Source organism: Carcharodon carcharias, chromosome 3, assembly GCF_017639515.1.
Source record: "Carcharodon carcharias isolate sCarCar2 chromosome 3, sCarCar2.pri, whole genome shotgun sequence".
NCBI classification, from domain to species: Eukaryota; Metazoa; Chordata; class Chondrichthyes; order Lamniformes; family Lamnidae; genus Carcharodon; species Carcharodon carcharias.
This window is the reverse complement of record NC_054469.1, coordinates 49,659,004-49,683,695: the sequence shown is the minus strand read 5'-3', so window position 1 is coordinate 49,683,695 and position 24,692 is coordinate 49,659,004. Positions and strand designations below refer to the sequence as shown.

At 40.1% G+C, this 24,692-nt stretch overlaps 1 protein-coding gene across 6 annotated transcripts in view; it reads right to left on the bottom strand.

Annotated features, from left to right (window-relative positions):
- Positions 1 to 24,211, bottom strand: part of znf438 (zinc finger protein 438) — a 220,377-nt gene extending 196,166 nt beyond the window's left edge. For 4 of the 6 annotated variants that reach the window (XM_041183618.1, XM_041183621.1, XM_041183619.1 and 1 more), the window contains exon 1: positions 24,028 to 24,152. Coding sequence is in view for 2 of the 6 variants with exons in the window: in XM_041183616.1 (XP_041039550.1) it covers positions 24,028 to 24,182 (155 nt within the window). In the remaining 4 variants the exon portion in view is untranslated. Of the gene's footprint in view, positions 1 to 24,027 lie in introns of all 6 variants that reach the window. The other 2 variants (XM_041183616.1, XM_041183617.1) reach the window with 1 other exon arrangement.
- Between the last annotated feature and the right edge of the window lie 481 nt (positions 24,212 to 24,692).

The window sequence follows — 24,692 nt, the reverse complement described above, 5'->3', positions numbered from 1 at the left end:
GATTCACTAAAATGCAGCCTTGTTTGCCAAATTGTCACAAATTTCCATCTAGCGCTTTATACAGACAGCTTGGAAGCTATGAGGCCCAAAAAGAAAACAGTCTTAATCTTTATCTCATTGCAAGACCAAACCCTGATTTTGGGTCAGTCAAATCTCTGAGCAGTTTTTTTTTTAAATACACGCCGTCAATCCTAATCTGTCAATTACTAACATTTACATTTCAAAAACGAACACATATCTTTGTTCATTGCCTACTTTCTGATGGCAGAAGGCAAGACTGCAATTAATTCAAACTCACTAACACATTAACATAAATAAGGGTAGATTTTTCTCAAGACCAAGTGCAAAAATAATCACCAGAAAGGAACGTATATAGGAAAACTGAGTAAGGAGAATCACATGCATGCAATGGAACCTGCCCAATTTTCTGCCAAGATTAATTAACTAGCAAGCTTTGGTGACTTTGCTTACTGTGGGTTGTACTTTTTTCAAATACAGGTGTGTTATGCCAAGTCGGATTAGTAAGGAAACTGACTTTCCACACTGGGATCAGTGCTGCAATCCAGACTCCCTGGGAATTGAGGGGGAGGAGGGGAAAGGGATGAGAGGTTTGACAGTCTTAAGATAAAGCCTCAGGGTCTAGCAGCATTTTGAGGAGGAACATCAACCACGGAGTAGCTAAATTCCTGGTATTCCAGTAACTCTGCAAAAAGAGGGTCATAATAATCAAGTTGGGGTTTGTGAGTACCAGCAGATAGAATCCCAGGAATTGGTGGTGCAATAGAAAATTGAGACAGGGGCGTTTTAGGGTTGAGTAGGACTATGGATTTCTAAGCAATGGGAAGAGAGAATCTGGTGGTACTGTGGGAAGCATTCTTAAGAGGAAGTGAAGAGAAGAGAATGAATCCAAATTGCCATTCATCCCATCCAAATAATCAATGTCATCTCTCCACCATTGTTCTCTCCAGTTAGCTTCCTCTTCAAACTTATTGCAGCCCTTATCACAGCGTTAGGTAACCTGAACTCATCACTTGCAAATTCAATCCCCAGTTTCTTCAAGATCTTTTGGAAAAAAGCAAAGGCAGTCAACTTCGCAGAGGACAAGGGGATACATCCTTCAAAAGCACATTTTGGCTACTGGGAATCCTGTAGATGGCACATGCTCAGAATGCACTGATATTGTTAGAAATTTTATATAACTGTTGTTGCAAAAAATACTTTGTCAAAAGCCACATTATTTAAGACATGCTTTGGCCTCAAGGAAAAACCCTTAAGGTAAAAGTTACTCTTTGAATTGTCTTTTAATCACATTATGCAAATTCTTGATTAGAAATGGTGTTTAAAATCTTTGTTTGGACATTAGAAACTTCCTGGTCTTCACTACTGAGACTAGCTTTACATTAGAGTTAGTAATGGAATTTAAAATCCACCAGCTGCCATTGTGGGATTTGAAGCTATGTGTCCAGAGTATTAGCCTGGGCCTCTGGATTACTAGTCCAGTGACATTATGCCATCATCTCCCCTTGAAACTATGCCCCCTTGTTCCCCAGCCAGGGGAAAACAACATTCCAATACCTATCCTGTCAAGCCCCTTCATTAATGTTTCAATGAGATCATCTTACTATTCTAAACTTCAGAGAATATAGATCCAATTTAGTCAGCCTCTCATCATAGGACAGCCCTCACACCCAGGGACCAATGTAGTGAACCTTCACTGTACTACCACCAATGCAAGGATATCCTTCCTTAAATATGGAGACCAAAATTGCACACAGTATTCCAGATTTGGTCTCACCAAAGCCCCATACAATTGTAGAAAGACTTCCCTATCCTTGTATTCCAATCCCTTGCAATAAAAGCCAACATGTCATTTGCCTTCCTAATTGCTTGCTGTACCTGCATGCCAATTTTTGTGTTCCTTGTACAAGTATTCCCAAGTCTCTCTGAACATCAACATTTACAAGTTTCATACCTTTTAAAAAATATTGTGTTCCTATTCTTATAACCAAAGTTAACAACCTCACAGTACCCAACATTATAATCTATCTGCCACCTTGTTGCCCACTCACTTAACCTGTCTATATTTCTTTGCAGCTTCTTTGTGTCCTCCTCACAGCTTTCAGTGCCATTGAGCTTTGTATTGTCAACAAACTTGGATACATTACTCTCTGCCTTGCCGTCTAAGTCAGTAATATAGATTGTAAATAGCCGAGGCCCCAGCACTGATCCTTGCGGCACTCCACTAGTCACAGCCCGCCAATTTGAAAATGCCTCATTTATCCCTACACCTGGTTCCCTGTCTGTTAACCAATCCTCTATCCATCCTAATATATCACACTCCAACTCCATGAACCCCCCGCTTCTGTATTAACCTTTTGGGTGGCATCTTATTGAATGTCATTTGCCTCACTGCCTGAAAGGGTGGCAGAGGCAGAAACCCTCAAAACATTTAAGAAATATTTGGATGTATGCCATGGCATTACAAGTGCACAAGGCTATGGGCCTAGTGCTGGAAAATGGGATAAAGGTACTTGATTGACTAGTGCAGGCTTGATGGGCCAAAGAGCCTTTTTCAATGATGTAGACCTCTAGGACTCTAAATCCAAGTATACTGCATCTACGGTTTTCCCCTTTATCTATCCTACTAGTTAAATTCTCAACATAAACTAAACTTTTTCAAACAGGATTTCCTTTTCATAAGACCATGTTGACTTGTTTTCATCATACTATGCTTTTGTAAATGCATTGTTCAGACCTCTTTAATAATGGATTCCAGCACTTTCCCAATGACATATGTCAGGCTAACTGGCCTGCAGTTTCCAGTTTTCTCTCTTCCCTCCTTTCTTGAATAGCAGTGTTATATTTACTAACTTCCAATCTGCTGGGATCATTCCAGAAACTAGGAAATTTTTGAAAATCACAGCCAACACACTCAGTATCTCTGCAGCAATCTCTCTCTTTTGGAACTCTAGAATGTAGGCCCATCAAGTCCTGGAGATTGGAAGGCTTTTAGCCTATCGAGTTTTCTCTGCTGATATTAATTACCTTAATTTCCTCAAGCTTATTAGCCCCTAGGTTACCCTCTACTTCTGGTACGTAACTTCTGTATCCCACTGTGAAGACAGACATAAAATATTTGGTCGATGTCTCTGCCAATTCTTCATTCCCCTTGATAATTTTTTCTGTCACTGTCTCCAAGGGACCAAAGTTTACTTGAGCTGCTCCCCTTCTGAAATACTTGTGAAAGCACTTACAATCTGTTTTTTATATTCCTGGCAAGTTTGCTCTCATTCTATTTTTTATTCTTAGCAACTTTTTAGTGGCCTTTTGCTGGTTTTTAAAACATTCCCAATCTTCAGTCTTACTGCTATTTAAAACATTATAAGCCTCTTTTAATGTATTATCCTGAACCACCTTAGTAAGCCACAGGTGGATCTCAGAGTTTTTATTTTTCAAATGGAATGCAGTTTTTGAACATTTTAAATTGTTTCTTTAAATGTTTTCTCCTACTGTTTCTTTACCGCCACACATTTTAGTCTATTCAACCAATCAGCTCTCCCCTCATACCTATGTAATTGGTTTTAAATTTAAGGTTCTTATCTGTGATTGGAGTATGTCATTTTCAAACTTAATGTGGAATTCAATTGTATTATAATCACTATTTGCCATTGGATCTTTTACTATAACATTACTAATTAACAATACCTCATTGAACAATGCTAGATCTAAAATAGCTTTATCCCTAGGTGGTTCCATAAAATATTGCTCCAGGAAACTATCATGAAAGCACTCTACAAACTGTTCTTCCAGGCCACCTTTGACAATTGGATTGGTCCAGTCTAGATCAAGATTAAGTCCCCCACAACTAGTACATTGATTTTGTTACATACTCCAATACTTAGCAAGTACTTAATATCAGTGTGTGCAAAGGAAGAGGGTGCTGACAAGATATTGGTGGAAATGGAAGTGATAGAGGTGATGGATAGGGTGAAAATTGATAGCCAACCTTTCCTGTACATCCTGTCTATGCTTAGAGTGGATAAGTCACCTGGTCCGAATGGCTTGTATCCCAGGTGGCTAAAGGAAATGGGAGTAGAGATAACAGAAAGGCTTGCCATAATCTTTTAATCTTCCCAAGATAAGCAGGAGAGGGGTGCCAGAGGGTTGCTGAGTGGACTTATTCAAGAAAGGGTGAAATGACACTCCTAGTGACTATAGTAACATCAAAAGGTTTTAGAAACAATACATCAGGAGGAAGAAAACAATAGGCACTTGGAGAGGTTGGAGTTAATTGAGGGTTGACTGCACAGTTTTATAAAAGGCAGGTCACACTTGGTTAAGCCAATTGATTTTTTTGATGAAAGTAACAGAGAAGAACATACAACAATTAAGAGGAGTAGGCCACTCAGGCCCTCAAGCCTGCTCCACCATTCAAAAGAGTCATGATTGATCTGATTGTGGGTTCAACTTCGCTTTCCTGTCTGCCCCTTAGAACCCTCGACTCCCTTTTGGTTCAAAAATCTATTTAACTCAACCTTGAATGAGTTCAATGACCCAGCCTCCACTGCTCTCTGGGGAAGAAGATTCCACAGGCTAACAACATTCAGAAAAAAAATTCTCATATTCTTAAATGATTAGCCCCCAATTTTTAATCGTGTCCCCTAATTCTAGACTCCCCCCACAAGGGTAAACATCCTCTCAGCATCCACCCGGTCGAGGTCCTTCAGAATCTTATGTTTCAATGAGATCATCTCTTGTTCTTCAAAGCTCAACCTTTCCTCATAATCTAATCCCAGGAGGTTGATGAAGGGAATGCAATGGATGGTGTCTATATGGCTTTTAGGAAAGCATTTGACAAAGTGCTTTGATAAAAGGCTGGTTAACAAAATTGAGGCTCATGAAATGAGTGTTGTCAGCTTAGACAAAAAATTGGCTTAAGGACAAAATACAATGAGGCATTGTAAAAGGCTGTTTTTCAGGGTGGAGGGCAGTAGACAGTGGTGTTACCCAAGGATCAAGCTATTTGTCTACCTTATCTAAACCTGTTATGATCTTGTACACATCTATCAAATCTCCCCTCAGTCTTCGTTGCTCCAAGGAGAATAATCCCAGCTTCTCCAACCTTTCAGCTAAAACCCCTCATCTCTTGAGCCTATCCTCCTCTACACCCTCACGTCTTCCCTACAGTGTGGTGACGAGAACTTGACGCACCACTCTAGTTGTAAATTAACCAGTGCTTTATAAAAGGTTCAGCATTTATTCACTGCTTTTGTACTCAATACTTCTATTTACGAAGCCCAAATCCCATATCCTTGTTAAATACTCTACCATATATATGTCCCTACACACACTTTAGAATAAGGGATAGGGGATACACAATAAAGGTTTTCAGGAGGAGATGCCAAGGGGTGGGGGGGGGGGGGCTTTTTTTTAAAAAAAAAACGCAGCAAGTGAGAATGGCCAGGAATTTGTTCTCAATGAGGGTGGTAGAAGTAGGGACTATCCAATTATTCCAAATGGAAAATGGATGGGCACTAGAAAGAAATAAACTTGCAGGGCTATTGGAATAGAGCAAGGGAATGGAACCAACTGGTTTGCTCAAGAGAGAGGGAAAGAAGCAGTAAAGGCTCAAGGAGGCAAATGGCCTTCCCAGTAATAATAACTCTTCGATTATTTATGCTCAATTGCAAAATAGGAACATCCGCCCCATATGTCAACTGTCAAATTTTATTGATTGCACACAGAAGTCAAATGATTCATAAGTTATAGAAGGCTATAGAACAAAGTGGAAATTATAACTATGTGGAGAGCTTCAAACCTGTCGAGAAGTGGAACAAGGTGGTGGGTGGAAGCCGCCACCAGTCTAACAGGTGCTATTCCTCCATACTACACCAGTTTCTTGTGCTGGGTCTGTTACAGGCAGGTGGCTCATGCTCGATACGATTCACTTTTATCATTTGATCTAATTACGCAGTAAAACCAAGCTTCAAAATTGCTGCTCTCTCACTACCTGGTAGCAATCAATGAGTTAGAAACATTGTTAAGCAAGCAAATTCAGGCAGTCATAATATTTACTACTGACAAATATGCTGAAATTTTAGGAGTTCTCTACATTGAGTCAATTTTAGCTTTTCTTTCAATGGAGTAAAAACAACCATTTGCACAGATTATCACCAGACATCTTAAATAATTATAAAAACCTTCAAATGGCTGATCTTTCTGGTCTCCTGTGTGTATTGCAGTCAACCACAGCAAATCATAAAACATCATACCTTTGAAAAAGGCTGTAATCCTTCCTCCAAAACAAGTAATAGTTGCTCCGTGTAAGCAAAAAAAAGCCTGTTTGACTGTGTAGACCAAATGGTAAAAACAGTTGTGTTTTGTTCAGCATAAACTTAATTACATACAACTTAAGAAAAGGGCCTAACCAATCCATGTCATTGTTTAAGGTCTACGCAAGTAAATACACCTGATCACATTCACCTACACTGGAATAAATCTAGTGCATTGAATATCATGGACAATTGAATTTCTCCTTTAAATGAAAGACAAATGGCTTCAGTGTGTTTGCATTCTAACTAGCTCTCATCTCCTTTCATCCACCCACCCACATAGATGGAATATGGAAAAAGCTAGTTAGTTTGTTCTGGGAGACATCTCAGACTGCAGTATGGGTGATCCTATGTGACTAAGTAAACTAATTTGATAAGGAACTTGTTTTTTTTTAAAAAGTTGTGGAGCTCTTGTTGGTGATGAGAAGATTTATTCTCCCAATGGCTCACAAACAGATTTTCCTATCCTCCAACAGGATATTGAAACTTGTGTTGTATGGAATGAAAGGGAAATGAAATGCAAGATGTGAGACATAAGAAATTAGCAGGTTGAGAAAGGGAAGGAAAGCACTTGACAGTCAAACTAACATTCACTGTTGATCTATCGTTGAACAATCAATATAACAAGTGGGATTAAGGCAGCAACAGATTCCTCGACCAAAAGTGACAATTCCAGAAAGACTTGCACCAGATACCTTAAGAGTCAAAGGATCCCAATTTTACAAATTCAAAACAGAATTACAGCACTCAAAATTGAGGTGGCAGAATTCACTTTTAATAGTCAATTGCCTGCCAGCTTTTAAAAAAACAAACTTGATGTTACCTTTGCCAAAACACAGGTGTTTGGAGGCGGTTTGTAAAAGTCTGCACAGTAAGCTTCCTGCGTGTAGGAGGGCAGCAGTACTGACATTAGAATAGTCATTTGAATGCAGCTCCCTCCCATTGTGTATGGTCCACAGCACAAACTTACTTAGTTCAACAGACATCGTTACCTCCGAACCCTGAAATTAGTGACTCTCCTGATATAAAACCATTTAAAAAGGAGAGCAGACTGGAGGCTGAAAGCAAAATGTCTCACACAGCCCCAGTGCCTGTTACTATACTGTGGTGAATTGTACTATCCTTGCTATATGCTGTTGTATGCGTTTGTAAGATTTTGCTGCTCTATTACAAGTACTATTAAATGTCAATATAAAATTGTAAAGCACAGCAGGATTAACAACATACAATTTAAATATAAACAGATGATTAAGTGGAAAATATACAAGCCTCAAAATAATTAAGCAAGTTAATTTATGTCATAAAGCTATTTTGAATCTTCGTGCTTTTAGGTTTCAACATCACATCAAATTTCCAAGCAACATTGCACTATGCTTTTGCAGCTTGTAACAGCAAGGTAGGCTTGTGAGAATGCCTATACGTGGTTTATTTTACATCTTAAAAAACATTATACGCATTTACTGATGAAAGGCAATCAACCTGAAACGTTAACTCTATTTCTCTCCACAGATGTTGCCTGACCTGCTGAGTATTTCCAGCATTTTATATGAATTTACAATCATTTTAGCCAATTATCAGAATCAAAACAAACTGGAGAAACCCGAGATCTTTCCAATCGCCTCCCCAATCAACAAAAAGTTTGTCTATCAAAATATAGAGAATAAACTCTTATTACAGGCAAACCTGTTTATACTTCTATACTTTTCAGCCAATTTATTCACAATAAATTCAAAAGTCATTTTAGATATATACCACAAATCAAATCCTCCCTTTATCTCTTTCAAGCTGCTGACAGAATCAACGCAATTGTTGGAGAATATACTCATTCTCTTTTTGATGTTGCTTATTGCATATTAGGCAAACTATGATAATAAATGCCTGCATTTGGACAATCATGAAGGTCAGTGTGGCAAGATTAGACAGCAGGAGCTGGCCTGGCATTTACATCTTGTAAAGACATATAAACCCCATAAGAAAATGAACTACATTAGGAAATAGAGATAGTTTAAGTAAGCTAGATTTATATTTGTGGGTGCTAAGAATGAGTTTAGCTTTAATGTTCAAGTTTGGTTTGTATTTCTGTATGTGTGTGTAAAGAAAAGGTCAAATAGAGTTTTAATTTCACCTTAAAAAGTTCCTGCATTTCTAATGAGAGTTTACGACTGTACGAGAAGTTAAGCAGACACACGAGTAGAAAACTGGGCTGTTGCTTAGCAACAGGGATCCAGAGAGACAGACACAGAAGAAACTAGAAACAGCAGCTTTTGAGTTTCAGTATTGAAGACAGCTGCCAGGCAGAAGCAGCCGAAAAGGGCAGATAGCCAGTCCCAAGCTAAAGAAGTCCCCAAAATCCAGGGGAGGTGGAATAGGAGAAAGTCCCAAGGCCACCTTCTAATCAAAGGAAGGACAGGAACCTGGAAAAGGTCCTGTTCTGTGGAAGTGCAAGTAACAAGCAGAACCTAGCACTTTGATTTCAGGGGAAATAAAAGTGAGGATTTTCCAGAAACAATTGCAAAAATTAAATCAAACAATAAAATCTAAACCAGATTCCCTTACCAATCCACACAAGACAGCAGCTTAAATTTGCTATCACTGGGTCACATTTATGTAGAAGCTGAAAAATATCAGACTCAACACTAACAAACTTAAGATAGTCCAAGATAATCCTGAAAGCTAAAATACAAGCATAAACAAAAAAGGTCCCAAGTTTAAAGCACAAGGGCAATGAGATTGCTTTTATTAAACAAATCTTTTCTCTGACCAGACCATTTACCATGGAAAGCAAACAGGATAGCCTTGAGATCAAATCACACAGCAACAAGTGTTTGGGCTTCTCAGAGACAATGGAGAGCAGCAATACAGTCACCTTCCTGAGGAATCACTCCTTAATTGGCTGAACTCATGCAATGGCTCCATCATCCTCAAAGACCATGGAAATAAGGTTAGTCTAACAAGCTTAGATTAATGCTTCGTATATTTATATAGAGATAACAGACAGTGGCAAAATAAACTTAAGACACCAGGATTTGGTAAACCTTAGAATCAAATTTCTTCTCATTCAGAAATCAAATTTGTTTTTTTTTTAATTCATTTATGGGATGTGGGCTTCGCTGGCTGGGCCAGCATTTATTGTCCATCCCTAGTTGCCCTTCAGAAGGTGGTGGTGAGCTGCCTTCTTGAACCGCTGCAGTCCATGTGCTGTTGGGAAGGGAGTTCCAGGATTTTGACCCCCAACGATAGTGATGGAATGGTGATATACTTCCAAGTCAGGATGGTGAGTGATTTGGAGGGGAATTTCCAGGTGGTGGTCCCATCTATCTGCTGCCCTTGTCCTTCTAGATGGTAGTGGTCATGGGTTTGGAAGGTGTTGTCAAAGAAGTCTTGGTGAATTCCTGCAGTGCATCTAGTAGGTGGTACACACTGCTGCTACTGTGCATCGGTGGTGGAGGGAGTGAATGTTTGTGGATGTGGTGCCAATCAGGCCGGCTGCTCTGTCCTGGATGGTGTCAAGCTTCTTGAGTGTTGTAGGAGCTGCATTAATCATGGCAAGTGCAGAATATTCCATCACACTCCTGACTTGTGCCTTGTAGATGGTGGACAGGCTTTGAGGAGTCAGGAGGTGGGTTACTCATAACACGATTCCTAGCCTCTGATCTGCTCTGTTAGTCACAGTATTTATATGGCTAGTCCGGTTCAGTTTCTGATCAATGGTAACCCCCAGGATATTGACAGTGGGGGATTCAGTGATGGTAATGCCATTGAACATCAAAGGGTGATGGTTGGATTCTCTCTTGTTGGAAATGGTCATTGCCTAACACTTGCGTGGCACGAATGTTACTTGCCGCTTGTCAGCCCAAGCCTGGATATTGTCCAGGTCTTGCTGCATTTGAACATGTCAGTATCTGAGGAGTCACAAATGGTGAACATCGTGCAATCATCAGCGAACATCCCCATTTCTGACCTTACAATGGAAGGAAAGTCATTGATGAAGCAGCTGAATATGGTTGGGCCAAGGACACTAGCCTGAGGAACTCCTGCGGTTATGCCCTGGAGCAGAGATGACTGACTTCCAACAACCACAACCATCTTCCTTTGTATTAGGTCTGACTCCAACCAGTGGAGAGTTTTCCCCCTGATTCCCATTATCTCCAGTTTTGCTAGGGGTCCTTGATGCCACAATGGCAATGGACAAAGTTCCTGAGTTTTTCTACAAGAATCGAGAGAGGGCAAAGTGGCCTTGTTTAATTAAACTGAAATGGTTTTACCTCACTAACTGATTAAACAGTCATATTGCAAGGTCTGAACTATTGTAAATAGGTTTTTATTCTCAAAATGCTCAAGGTTAAGCAGGACCATGCAACAAATTTGATCGCGATGTATCAATGTTCTCAGTTCAGAGGACAATGATGGATGATTAAACTTTCTGTTCATTCCACCTTAGGCACAATCTAGGTCACTTAAGGCACAATCCAGGTTCAACAAGCTGAAGCCTGTGACCGTTTTGTGACAGATGTGCATAAATCTTATACAACTAGAGAAGGGTGCCAGGAAGAGAATATTTTTCCTCCCTCACTGTTCAAGTCTTTCAACCATGAAACACATTATACAAAGAGGAACCTAAGATATCCACAGGAAGGAAATATAAAAATGAGAATATGGTTTTAAAACGATGTTGGATCCTAAATGTAACAAATATAAAATATAGTATTTGTATCTGCACAAGGGGTGGGGGAAAAAAATTCAGTAAGCATTTTTTATTGAGTATCAATTTGTTTTAAAGGAAATTTTCAATTTTCTAGGATGAGGGAAGGAAAGCACAGGGAAGGTCAAGACTGGTGGAGTCTGCAGATGGAAATCTATGCTGTAAATTAGATCTGCTTTGAACCCTGATGATTCTACCATTTAACCAGGGAGTATCTACTTTTATGATTAGCAGGTGTATTTATACACAGCTGAATCTGATCTGGTCTTGCAAAACAAGGCATGATTTAAGATGCAGAGTGCAAATTTAGACAGATGTTCACAAGATGGAACGTAAATCATCAAGGTGACTATTAGCATTCATAAAATGTAAAGGAGTTTGATAGCCCAGTTAAACATTTCAAATGCTTAAACACATACAAGCCCTTAAAATCTGGGCTTGCTTTATGCAAGAAACGCAGCTGGATGGAACTGAGCACCGAGGCAGTGAGTGAGTGGGACAGATGTTCCTATTATAAAACAAGAAGCTAGAATCCCTATGATGGTTCAGTTGGTGAAGATACCTACCACTTGATCTAGCACTAGGTCACACAAACCAAATAGGCCAGCTTCAAATCATATCTATTCTGATGAGTTGCAGTGTGCAGTATTCGTGATGCTACAAATGGCCTCAGTGCTCAAGCTTCTGCTCTTAATTGATTGCTATCCAGCAACTGCCCCATTGGAAAATGTGAACCAGAGATGAGATTGGCAAATAGCTGACTGCGACTGTCTTGATGACTTTGGCAAGTACAAGGGTGCTGCTGGGAAAAGAGATGCAAAAAATGTGTTTTTTTTCATTCATGTGGGCATCACTGGCTAGGCCAGCATGTATTGCCCATCCCTAATTGCCCTTGTTCAGAGGGCAGTTAAGAGTTAACCACATTGCTGTGAATCACATGTAGGCCAGACCAGGTAAAGGCGACAGATTTCCTTCCCGAAAGGACATTAGTGAACCGAATGGGTTTTTACAACAATGGTTTCATGATCATCATTAGACTTTTAATTCCAGAGCTTTATTGAATTCAAATTCCACCACCTGCCATGGCAGGATTCAAACCCAGGTCCCCAAAGCATTATCCTAGGTCTCTGGATTATTAGTCTAGCGACAATACCACTACGCCATCGCCTCCACACAAAGAAGAACAAATCTGCCCTTTTCCTCAACACAAGGTGTGATTTTCAAGTTGACTTCTTTAAATTGGACAAAGATCATAAATGTTTATACTCCTGATGTCAATCAGGTTATCAAATTACAACAGCAACTTCCATTGATGAAATGTAGAAAAACAACCCACAGCATTTCAGAGGCATAATCAGACAAAAATGAATGTCAAGCTATTGGATATATTCAGAGGTGTGACAAAAGCTTTGTCCAAATGGATTTTACGGAGGGAGGGTCTTAAAGATAAGAAGGTGAAGAGGTGTAGGATTTAGGGAAAGAACGCCAGAGCACAGAAGGCTGAAGGCCAACAATGGTGTAGCAAAGAGGGCATGGCAAACGCACTGAAGCCAGAGTCAGAGGAATGGCAGGTTCTGTGCTGAATGCCAAAGAAGTCTGAAAAGGTGAAGGGCTTTAGTAATTTAAATACAAAGATGATAAATTTAAATTGAAGGTGCTAGGGGAACCAAGAACCAATGTAGGTCAGCATGGACATGGTGATGGTGAGCAGAATACAGTGTGGGATAAGATATGGGCAAAAGAGTCTTGGATGAGCCTAAGTTAATAAAGTTTGGAGGCCGGCCAAGAGATCTATGAAATAAGCAAGTCTGGAAGCAAAAATGGTACAAAAGAAAATTTGAACAGCAAGTTGTTGGGGCAAGGTTGGAGGCCTCCCAAGGGGAAGTAGGAGGTCTTTGTGATGTAGGTGCTTCCACACAACGTGGGATCATAAACTCAGCTCAAGTTCAAGGTTGATGAGGATGCAACATTACAGAGACTCTAGTTTAAATTAAGAGAGTGAAATCCTTGACAAAAGGCAAGTAACATGGAAACAGGAGTAGGCCATTCAGTTCCTCAAGCCTTTTTACCATTTAGAGAGATTACGGCTGATCAGTTTAACACCATTCGCCTGCCTTAGCTCCATATCATTTTATACCCAAGGTGAGCAAAAATACATCGATCTCAAATTTAAAATTAGTTAAGCTCACCTCTACTGCTATTTGTGAGAGTGTTCCACACTTATACTACCCTTTGCACAAAAAAGTGTTTCCTAAATACTTACCTGAATGCCTGGCTCTGATCTGAATAGAATGTTTCCTTGTTGTTTACTACCACAACAATTTCTCCCAATATACCCTAGCAATTCTTTTCAAAATTCTAAAAACCTGAATCAAGTCATCCTGAATCAAGTCATCCCTAAACCTTCTTTATTCCAGGGAACAGAACCCTAATTTATGTCATTTTTCCTCAGAATCTAACATTTGAAGTCCTGGTAGCATTCTAGTCAAATCTTTTAATTTATGTTTCCAATCCACCATAGCCAGCTTGCCTCTCGGGCCGTTATAACTCCTTTGTTCAGATTTAGGACCCTAGTTTTAGAATAAACTATATCACTTCAAACTTAATATAAACTTGTCATATCATGGTCACTATTTCCTAATGGCTCCTTTACAGCAAGGTTATTAGCCCTTTCTCATTACATAATACAAAATCTAAAATAACCTGATCTCTAGTTAGTCCCTCAACATACTGCTTCAGAAATCCACACTCCAGGAATTCATCCTCCATAGCAAGAGTGCTAATTAGAGTTACCCAGCCTATATGTAAATTGAAGTCTCCCATTATTACTGTATTACCCATGTTACATGCAGCTCTAATTTCCTGATTTATACCATGTCCAATATTATCACTACAGCTTGGTGGCCTATAAACAACTTGCACCAATGTTTGTTGTCCCATGCTGTTTCTTAGCTCCTGATCTTGTGCCTTATGAACAGTGTTACCCCACCTCCTATCCTTCATAAATGACGAATATTCCTGAATATTCAGTTCCCAGTACTGGTCACCTATATAACACAATCCATCATAGCAATTAAACTGTACTGGCAATTAAATTGTACCCATTGACCTCTTTTTGCACCTTCAAATCACCTACCTTGCTGCGAATGCTGCATGCATTCAGATAGAGTGCCCTTAATTTTAAAAACAAAAAAACTGTGGATGCTGGAAATCCAAAACAAAAACAATTTTTTGTTTTGACTCGAACTCAAGTTCTGTCGAAGGGTCATGAGGACTCGAAACGTCGGGACTCGAACTCAAGTTCTGTCGAAGGTTCATGAGGACTCGAAACGTCAACTCTTTTCTTCTCCGCCGATGCTGCCAGACCTGCTGAGTTTTTCCAGGTAATTCTGTTTTTGTTTTGCCCTTAATTTTGTCTTTTTAAACATTATTCCACATTCTGATCCTATTTGATGCTTGCCATTGGTTCGTCTGCCAACTAATTTTGCTCACTACTTTTCTGCTTCCTGTTACCAGTTTTGCTTCCCTCCAACTTCAGCTCCCTCAGCTTCTCATCCCCCTGCCAATTGAGTTTAAAACTCCCCAACAGCACTAGCAAATCTCCCTGCGAAGATTTGAGTCCTGGTCCTGCTCAGGTGCAACCCGTCCATCTTGCAGAGGTCCCACCTTCCCCAGAACCAGTTCCAATGTCTCAGAAATCTGATGGCCTCCCTCCTGCACCAATTCTCCAGTCATGTGTTCAATCACTCAATCCACCTTTTTTTAATTCCTTCACAGGATGTGGACATTGTTGGCTAGGCCATCATTTATTGCCCATCCCTAATTGCACTATTCCTATGCTCACTAGAATGTGGAACTGGGAATAATCTGACGATTACTGTTTTTAAGGTCCTGCTTTTTAATTTCTTTGCTAAGTCCCTAAAATCTGCTTTCAGGACTTCATCCCAAAACCTATCTATATCATTGTTACCAATGTAGACCACAGCCTCTGGCTGGTCACCCAAAACAGAAGAATGTCCTGCAGCTGTGACATCCTTAATCTTGGCACCAAGGAGGCAACATAACATCCTGGAGAATTTGTTTTTGTTTTTGGTTTTGTTTTGGATTTCCAGCATCCGCAGTTTTTTGTTTTTATCTTAACATCCTGGAGTTTCGTCTATGGATGTCGAAACGCCAGCCTGTTCCCCTAACCAACAAATCCCCCACATTGTTGCCCTTCCACTCTTTTCACCCCTCCTGTGCAGCTGAGTCCCCCATGGTGCCACAGACCTGGGACTTGCTGCACTCTTCTGAGGAGCCAGTGTCCTCAACAGTATCCAAAATGGAAAATCGGTTAACAAGCGAGATAGACTCATGGCACTCCTCCACTACCTCTTAGGTTGCATGGCAGTCACCCATTCCCTCTCTCCCTGCATGTTCATAACCTGTGGTGTGACCACCTCCCTAAACGTGTTATCCACAGAGTTTGCTGTCTGGCAGTTGCACCACAGTGACTCCAGCCACTGCTCGAGTTCCAAAACCCGGAGCTCAAGCTTCTGCAGCCAGTAACACTTCCTGCAGATGTATTTGTCTAGGACACATTGTTCATCCATAACTTCCCACATACCACAGGAGGCACATTTCACTTGGCCAAGCTGCCCTGCCATACTTAAACTTTATAAACTACTTATTCTAAATAAAGTACCTTACAAGTTACTCACCAATCAGCTTCTTCCACTACCCAAATCAAGAACCAAATACTGAAGGGTGAAAAACGTGCAAAAATTGGGCACCTCCTTCCCCCAACTCCTTTCACTCACCAAACTCCTAGCTTCTCACTCAATTCAAGCCGTATTCCATTTGCAAGTAGCACTCAAAACCCTGTATTCATACTATCTGAAACCAAGAGTCAGCTCTATTGCAGTAACAGATTAGACTAATTAGCTAATTAACTAATTACAGCCGCTCTCCAGTAAGAGTTTGTTTATCCCTGCCCAAGACTGGAAGAAGCTTACTTGACTTGCACAGTAAATTTCAGTTGCTAAATGCATATGACTCTAGATTTTCCAGAAAGGGATTGGCCCTTAAGATTCCCTCACTCACCAAACTCCCAGCTTCTCATTCATTTCAAGCCGCAGTCTTTTTAATCTAATTAACAAAAGAAGATAGTCCATGCAATGTTATACTCCATAGAATAGAGTACTTTGCAACAGTAGTCTTTTATCTTACAAGTCATTGATGGGAAAGAAGCATTAAGTGTTAGATGGATCATAAATTTATTTCAAAGTTTACTTAATGCTTCTTGCATTTGGTTTGGTCCATTTAGATTAATGCATTACTTCTACAGAACTAACCATCTGCTATCTTAACATAATAGCAACTTGAGGAAAAAATTCTACAAAAGAAAGTATGAAAATATGTAGGTCTGCCAAGATTATCAAGTTAGGACAATTCACAGTTAAAAACAAGGTAAAGGGTGAAATGAGTTATCATGCATTTATATATGATTTGTTTAAAGAAATGCAATTTACAAGAAATCCAAACGCCATTCCTTCACTGTCGCTGAGTGAAAATCTTGGAACTTCCTTCCTAACAGCACTGTGGGTATACCTACACCACATGGACTGCAGCGGTTCAAGAAGGCAGCTCACCACCACCTTCTCAAGGGCAACTAGGGATGGTCAAAAAAAAGCTGGCCCACAGAGCGAAGCCCACATCCCTTGAATGAATTTTAAAAATTAATTCAATTGCTTAATTGAATTAAGGTAATCTGATGTAGTAAAAGCTCATGTTTCAACTATGTATATATAAAAATGTACACCTTAATGTAGTTGCTTGCTAACTTAAGTTCAAATGAAAAATGAATAATTCCTCAACACTCAATGTAACACTGATAGACAATGTCTCAGGTTAATATATCATTCTTGATCATCCTGTCTGATAAAAATCCAAATTAGCAATTTTAAGTACAACCCTCAATGAAAATACCAAGATATGGGTTTTAGCAAAAAACTTAAAATATGTATTTCTGTTGTGTACTTAATTGTCTTCATAAGAAACTGAATCATTGATATGTATAACCCTTCTATATCACTAACAATATCTCCTTTTGATTGAAAAGATTCCCCTCCTTCCCTTTTTGAATATTTACAATAGCTACTGTCGATCAAACAAAATATAGCCTTGAGTTTGAGTGAATTTGGTGAGACTGGTTGAGGGAAGGATGCTGACCAGACATTCACTGCTCTTAAAATAAAGCCATGGGATCATTAACCTCCACCAGGAGCCACATCAAAGCACAGCACCTCCAGCAATGAAGTACTTTGGGTGTCAGCTGAGATGAGGACTCTGAATGGGGCTGAAACCACAATCACTTGAGCCAGAGGTAAAAGTGCCACCAACTGAGGCAAGCAGACATGTTAATTAGTTTCATACATTTCTAGACAAGTTACTTACTTACTGAACATAACACCATATCACGGAGGTAAATACTCATGTTCTTTTCAGCAGTACCCATCATCTGCCATTCTGGTTTAGCAAAATTCCTAGGACCTGGTGTATATTTTAATGACACTCGAAGCTCACATTGTAAAACAGAGAAACAGCAGATTTTCAATTTTTGTGGACAACTTAACTTTCCTTTCCCCAAGGCATTTTGTTCAACTTTTTGATTTAAAAACTCAGTTTTTTTAAAGGAGAATAGCACCAAGTTTAAAATTGAAATGAGAATGCAGACAATATTCTCCATATCCAATAAAAACAAGAAAATTCTGCAAATATTCAGCAGGTCTGGCAGCATCCATAGAGAGAGAAAAAGAGTTAATCTTTCAGGTCAATGAACTGTCATCAGAAATATTCTACATATTTCTTCTCTTCCCATCTTTATTTTACGCCAATGCAAATGTTACTGTTTCAAGTGATGTTTTCTACAGCTGTAGTTTTAAATTATATTCAATTTCAAGAGGAGTGGCAGTTTATTTCACAGAACATGATGTGGTATTTTACTAATACTTGGTTGAAGTGCATGTGTTTCATAGCTGAAAAAATAGAGGTTTCAAAATAGCTGCTCCTTGGGATGAGAAGCTGAAACTAGCATACATTCCTTGCCATATGCAGCAGTTCCAATTTCAACATGATATAATACAGGAGAGTTGAATTCACTGTCGTATCCGTAATTTTATACACACAGAGACAAACAAGTCTGAATGCCTCACCTGACAAGAGAACTGCAGTCAGATAACATTTTTCAACTGCAGGTCTTTCCAAATAGACAGGTTTGCTGATGGTCAGGATTATTTTCTCACACTGTGTTTACCACTAATCAATATAACAGACATTTCACAGAACAGAAGAAAATAAACTGCATTATAAGGGAGTACAGTAAGTGAACTGAACCTTGTGATAGATAGAACTTAGGATGTTTGAATTGATTCCATTTATATGGATATCCCAAATGTCTCCAGTACTTTACAGTGTGTGAAAGGTCTGCAAATTTTACAGATCCACAGACTCCAAGCAACCATCTGATCAGATAATCATCTCTTACTGTGAAATATTGTGCCAATGAATGAAATTAAATCTTACAGCATTAGTTTTCACATGTATGCTGACGACATCCAATCCTTCCTCCCCATCACCTCTCTTGACACCTCCACAGTTGCTAAATTACCATTGTCTTCAGCCCGTGCTACAAATCTGCTGCCTAGCCGCCAACTCCATCCCTCTCCCTAGAAACCATGAGGTTAAACCAGACTGCTCACAACCTCCATGCCATATTTGATCCTGAGCTTAGGTTCCAGCCACATATTTATGCCATCACTAAGATTGCATAGTTCCACCACCCTAACATTACCGACTCCACTCCCTACCTCAGCTCATTTGCTGCTGAAACCTCATCCATGCTTTAGCTACATCAAGACTTGTCCATTACAACACACACCTAGCTAGCCTCCCACAGTCTAACCTCCATAAACCTCATGTCATCCAGAACTCTGCTGCCTGTGTGCTAATTCACAACAAGTCCCGTTCATTCATTACCCCTGCATTCGCTGACCTCCACAGGTGCCCAATCAAGCAACACCTTAATCTTAAAATTCTCATCCTTCTTTTCAATTCCTTCAAATGCCACTTTCTTCCCATTCTTTGTAATTTCTAGCCCCAGAAGCCTCCGAAATGCCTGTGCTCCTCTAACTCTGACCTCTTGAGCTTCCTCAATTTTAGTTGCTTCACCACTGATGGTTATGTCTTCAGCTTCTCAGGGAATAAGCTGTCAAATTCTCTCCATAAACCATTCACTTCACTAACCCTCCTTCCTCCTTTAAGATGTCCCTTAAAATCTATTTCCTTGACCAAGTTTTTGGCTGTATGCCCTATTATCGTCTTCTGTGGCTTTTACCTTATAATGTTCCTGTGAATTGCCTTGGGATGTTTTATTATGTTAAATGTGCCACATAAATACAAGCTGTTCTTGTTACAAAACCCTGGAACTTCTCAAGTGACTGTGGTACCAATCCCCCACAGATCAGGAAGGTCCTAGTCTCAGTCTCTGCTCAGTGTTCAATTACCCAAGGGGCAGCAGAGTATCTGGCAGGGTTGTCCATTCTTTGTTATCCACTGACTCCTGTTGAAAGAGTAAATGTACAGGTGCTTTCCCATAGTTGAATAGCCAACACGGAGAACAATCCTTCATTTAATACCACCCTCAACCTAAACATGGAGACGCTTTAACTATGCTCAGTTGTAAAGCTGAGATTATAACACAGTGTACAACAATCACAAACCAAAATATATAACCATGGCATAGACAATACTCACCATTTTCTTTCACATTTCTCCTGGCTAAAGTGCAGGTTGGAAAATGACAAGAATTAGCATAGTGCCGTTCCATGCAGCTATATAACCAAAGTTTTCGATGTGTATTCACAATTTGTATAACATAGCGGGGGAGGTGGAGGGTGGGTTCTCTCTTACTTTCTTCCTTCCCTTTAGGGAGGCAACTAATCTCCAACTAATACAATGGTTCAAATAGAAATTCACAACATAGGGAACTATGGCCCTGAGCTCACTTAAATGCAGAGCATGGTGGAATCATTGCACTCCATTGTGCCTTTTATACTTGGCTTATGATTTTAAACTCCAAAACAGAATGCAGTCAAACATCATTTCATTGCAGATCGAGAGTCACAGAAAAAGGATTTTCCGCCACCTCCCTCTACATGAAGTTGTTAACGTTGTGTGAACCAGGGCACTACAAAACATTTAAAAAGCCATACATATTCCCCTTCCTTATTGCCTATATCTGCCAGCTCCGTTCTTTCTGCCAGTGGTGCCTTTTGTGATGTTTCTTAAAAACCAAAGCTGCAAAACCCATCATATAAAAAGAGAAAAAAAAAGCAAGACAAGAGATCAAACTAGTGTTGGGAGTAGCAGGGAGTCTACATAACAACACATCCTCAATGGCCACTTTTCACATTAATGGCCTCCAGGACCCAACCAGGTGGATGTCGAATTCAATGTCCATGAGCGAACTGATAGTATGTGGTATTTTGAAAGAAAAGCATATCAAGATTTCAGACAAATACAGTCTTCTTCTGCTTCCACGAATGATCCCAAAGATGTAAATTGCAGTAAAGCTAGTCAAAGTCAATCCAAAACATAGATCAAAATTATAGCACATAGAGCTGCAAACTTAAAGACTACACCATGTCACTGTAGTGCACTGTTCAGAGTAACAGCAGAGTATTAATACTACTGCTACTCCAGTGTCAGTGATTTTCACAAATCCGAAATTAAGAATCCGTGGGAGTTGAGTTTCACTTTATTTCCATTAATTACATCAGTAGAGTGTTTGAAATGAAAGCTAAAATTATACAAGGACTAAATTAGGAAAACAGTTCCTGTTGTGCAGTTTAGGTCATTTATCCACACTCAAAAACAAAATTCTAACTCAACTGTTGCATCTGTGGTTTTTAATTACCTCTTAAATCAGATATTGAATTCTCTTCAATTTCAGGTTTTTTCATGATGCACACCATTCCTCATTCAGAGGTATTAATAACATCCCAGGGTAACTGGCCCAGAAATTTTCTTTCCCTCCAGGGACATGTCTAGCCTCTACTCATCAACTGACTTCAATAACCTAGATGAATTTAGGAATTTCCCTTGCGGCAAACTGCTGCACAAACACACACACAGTCACTCAATTTTTTTAAAAATTCATTCTCGGGATGTAGCCATTGCTGAAAAAGAAATCTGTACTCGACTGGTACAACTAATTAGCACTGAAGCACCCTGTGCCAGATATTAAATTTTCACAGGCTTATTTGAATTCCACAAGCACTAAGTTCTAACACTACAGTTCTTCCTGACTTAGAACATAAATGCATCAGGTGCAACAATACAATAGTGTGTGGTTTTAGTTGCAAAATAATTTGTTGTATAAGTAATTGTATTTAGTTTTAGTTGTTGATCCTTTTTAAAAGTTAAAAGCCCAAAGTGAGTGATATTATCACTAAGGAATGGAATTTTTTTCATTTTAGACATCCAGGCAACAGGTACAGCAGAGTTGGAAGCACAAGAAAACTTCCTCTACTCTGCACCAAACACAGGCCTCAGCCCCTACATCGAAAAAGCATCCCTACTGCACCAATGTAACAGTTTCCCCTATTTTTCATAAAAGCTATCCTGTGGCCTCCATTAGATTGCCAATTTGTGGAAAATAGCAACAGCTTTGTGCATTCAATGGATCAAGACAGCCCAGGTTAATTTCATACAGGACCCTTACATAGCAGAGAGATTTCCATCTCATTAGCCTCAGTTGGTCAAAACTGAACCCATCCCACTTCACAGACCCCATAATTTGAGTTTTAATTAAAAAAAACTTATTGCAGCTAATGAACACCAGTTAATTTACGATAATTCCACAACATGTTTCAGACATCTCTCTAAAATTAGTGGGAGCACAACAGAAATGGCAAACAGATGATATGTTAAATAATCTAAGAACATGGAAGAAATGGGAACTCTCCTGCAGTTGTTTACCTTGAAGTTGATCTATTTTATTTCTAACGTTTCTCTTAGCTACTCTGCAACTGTATTTGACCTGCTCAGAAGTAACTGCCTCTTCTGATATGAGCTAACTTTAAATGAAATGCACAAGCAAGCTTGACTCTGCTTAGCACTACCACTCAAGATATTTTTTCCACAAACTGGTCTCAAGATGTATCCCCTCAGTGTAAGTTCCATTTACACAATACATAAATCTCGGACATCTTTGAGAACCGTAATAGTTTTAGCCTAGTATGTCAGTAAATCAATAGCTAAAGCAAACACAAGGACTACCTGGGTCAATAGAAAATAAGTAAATTTTAGTGCAATAATGATCGACCTTAAAAGGCTGCTGTAATTTGTCAGTGGATAGCCAACTACTATGTGAACATACAAACTCAGGTAAGAAATTAAACTGTAAACCTAAATCACACCAACATTAGTGATAAGTAGTTTCCCTTAGATATCAATACTTATCGGAATATACAAACATGAAAACGTTATCAAATTACATATTCCAAAGATCAAAGCGCATAGACAGGTGACAAAGGGGTTTGATGATGTGTGCAATAGTTCAGTCTTCAGATTCCATTTTTTTGTTTATGTCAAATAAATAATTTACAATATGTAATTAGAATACTAAAACTGTGATTGTGGCAAAAGTGTTATTATCCATGAAGTATAAATGGAATGTCCTGACCAGCAATTAAATATAACTATCTGTACCAAAGATGCTGACACTTCTTGAAAGATTAAAATTTCGTTGTTGGCAATAGCATTCACCATTTCTATGTTGCAAATGAAAATAAGGTGACTGAAAAACATTTAGGCACCATTTGGAAAGGTTTAGGACAGAGGCAAATAATATTTTGACACTACGTACCCAAAAGGTGAGGAATCAAGGTTTTAAACATTTTCAGAATGAGGTAAAAGTATGGAATCATTTATTTTTTTTAGAGATGAGATGGAATAAATGCTGGCCCAACGAGCGACGCCCACATCCCGTGAGTGAATATAAAAAATAAGGTCTATATATATATATATATATATGTAAAATGGGCCCGACGCGTGGCACACCGACATTAATTTTCCCCGGGTATTAAAGCTACCCACACTGGCGACTTGCAGCACTCAGCAGCGTCATTTACCTACCCCATCGCCAATAGGCATATGAACCTGGGCAAAATAAATCTAACGCCAGTTTAGGGGGAGGGGGGGAGAAGAGAGAAAGTAACAAAAACACGGCAGCTGCCTTAAGGAGTTATAAGCCTCTGCACTGAGGGCTGCAAACACTGTGTGAAACCCTTAAAAACAACCTCGACAGGACTCAAGAACGCTGCGTATAAGCTGCAGGTGCACGTCACCCGCCCACGCTGGCCTGGCAATGGAATAAAATGTTAAGAGACGGTGAGAGAGCTCGAAACTCCAGCTCGTCCGCTGCTCAAGAGTAAACAGACAGGAGAAAGCCACGGCCCGTCCGCCCGCCAACACGCAGCAGCAGTCAGCCGAACGCCATCACCCCCACACCGCCGCTGCACAGGGCCACACGAAGGCCCAGATCGTGGCCTTTTTTAAAATATATATTATATATATATATATATATAAATAAATAGGTAACCGAGGTAAATATAACCCAATAAATTGTCCGATCGGCAGCAAGCGCTTTGACAAAAATAAAAAGGAACGGTCAGCGAATGGCTGCAGAGAGGCCAGGCCCGGCCTAAGTGCTCTTTTTTTTTGGGGGGGGGGGGGTGGGGGGAAAGAGAGAGAAAAAAAAACCCTCCACATCCTCAGCCAGGTCAAAGAGAGAGAGAGAGAGAGAAAAAAAAAATTAAACAGGAAGCACAAAACTCCAACTCGGCCAAGCTCCAGAAAGGTTCGGCCCGCCCCATCCTCACAGGGAATGTGGAGGGGGGGTTGGGAGGAGAGGGGAGAGGGGGGGGGGTTTAAAAATACAATCCGGCTCACCGTGCTTTCTCCTCGGATTCGCCTGTTTTCTGTGCTTGCACCTTGAGGCATCCGCCATGATCGGCTCTAGCTGGGCGCCGCCATCTTCTTTCACTCCGTCCATCAACTCCAATGGGAAAGGAGCAGGGCGGCTCCTGGCCCAGGCAACAACACATCAAAGAAGCCTCTGCTGACTGAGCATCGGAGGCTCTGACTGGACTCACCCCTCACCCCCACCCCCCCCCGAGCCCCAGCAACCGGCAGCCAACGGAGCGACGACAACTTAACGCTTGGTGCGGCAGGCAGGGTTTTAAGAATGCAACTTTATCCCGACCAAAGTTTTTAAAATGAACGTAACTCCACGTGCCTGGTGTGACATATTAATGTTAAAGCCCCCCCCCCCCACCCCCCCAAAAAAAGAAACAAAATGCTCGGCGGGTCAGGCAGCGCCTAGAGAGAGAGAGAGAGAGAGAAGGAAAACTCAGCAGGTCTCACTGTATCTGTGGAGAGACCAAACATAGTTAACATTTCCAGCCCGTCTGACTCTTCTTCAGAGCAGTGGAAATAAACGTTAACTTTGTTTTTCTCTCTGCCGATGCTGTTAGACCTGCTGAGTTTCCCCCCACCCCCCAGCATTTTCTGTTTTTGTGTCAAATTTCCAGCATCTGCAGTATTTTGCTTTTATC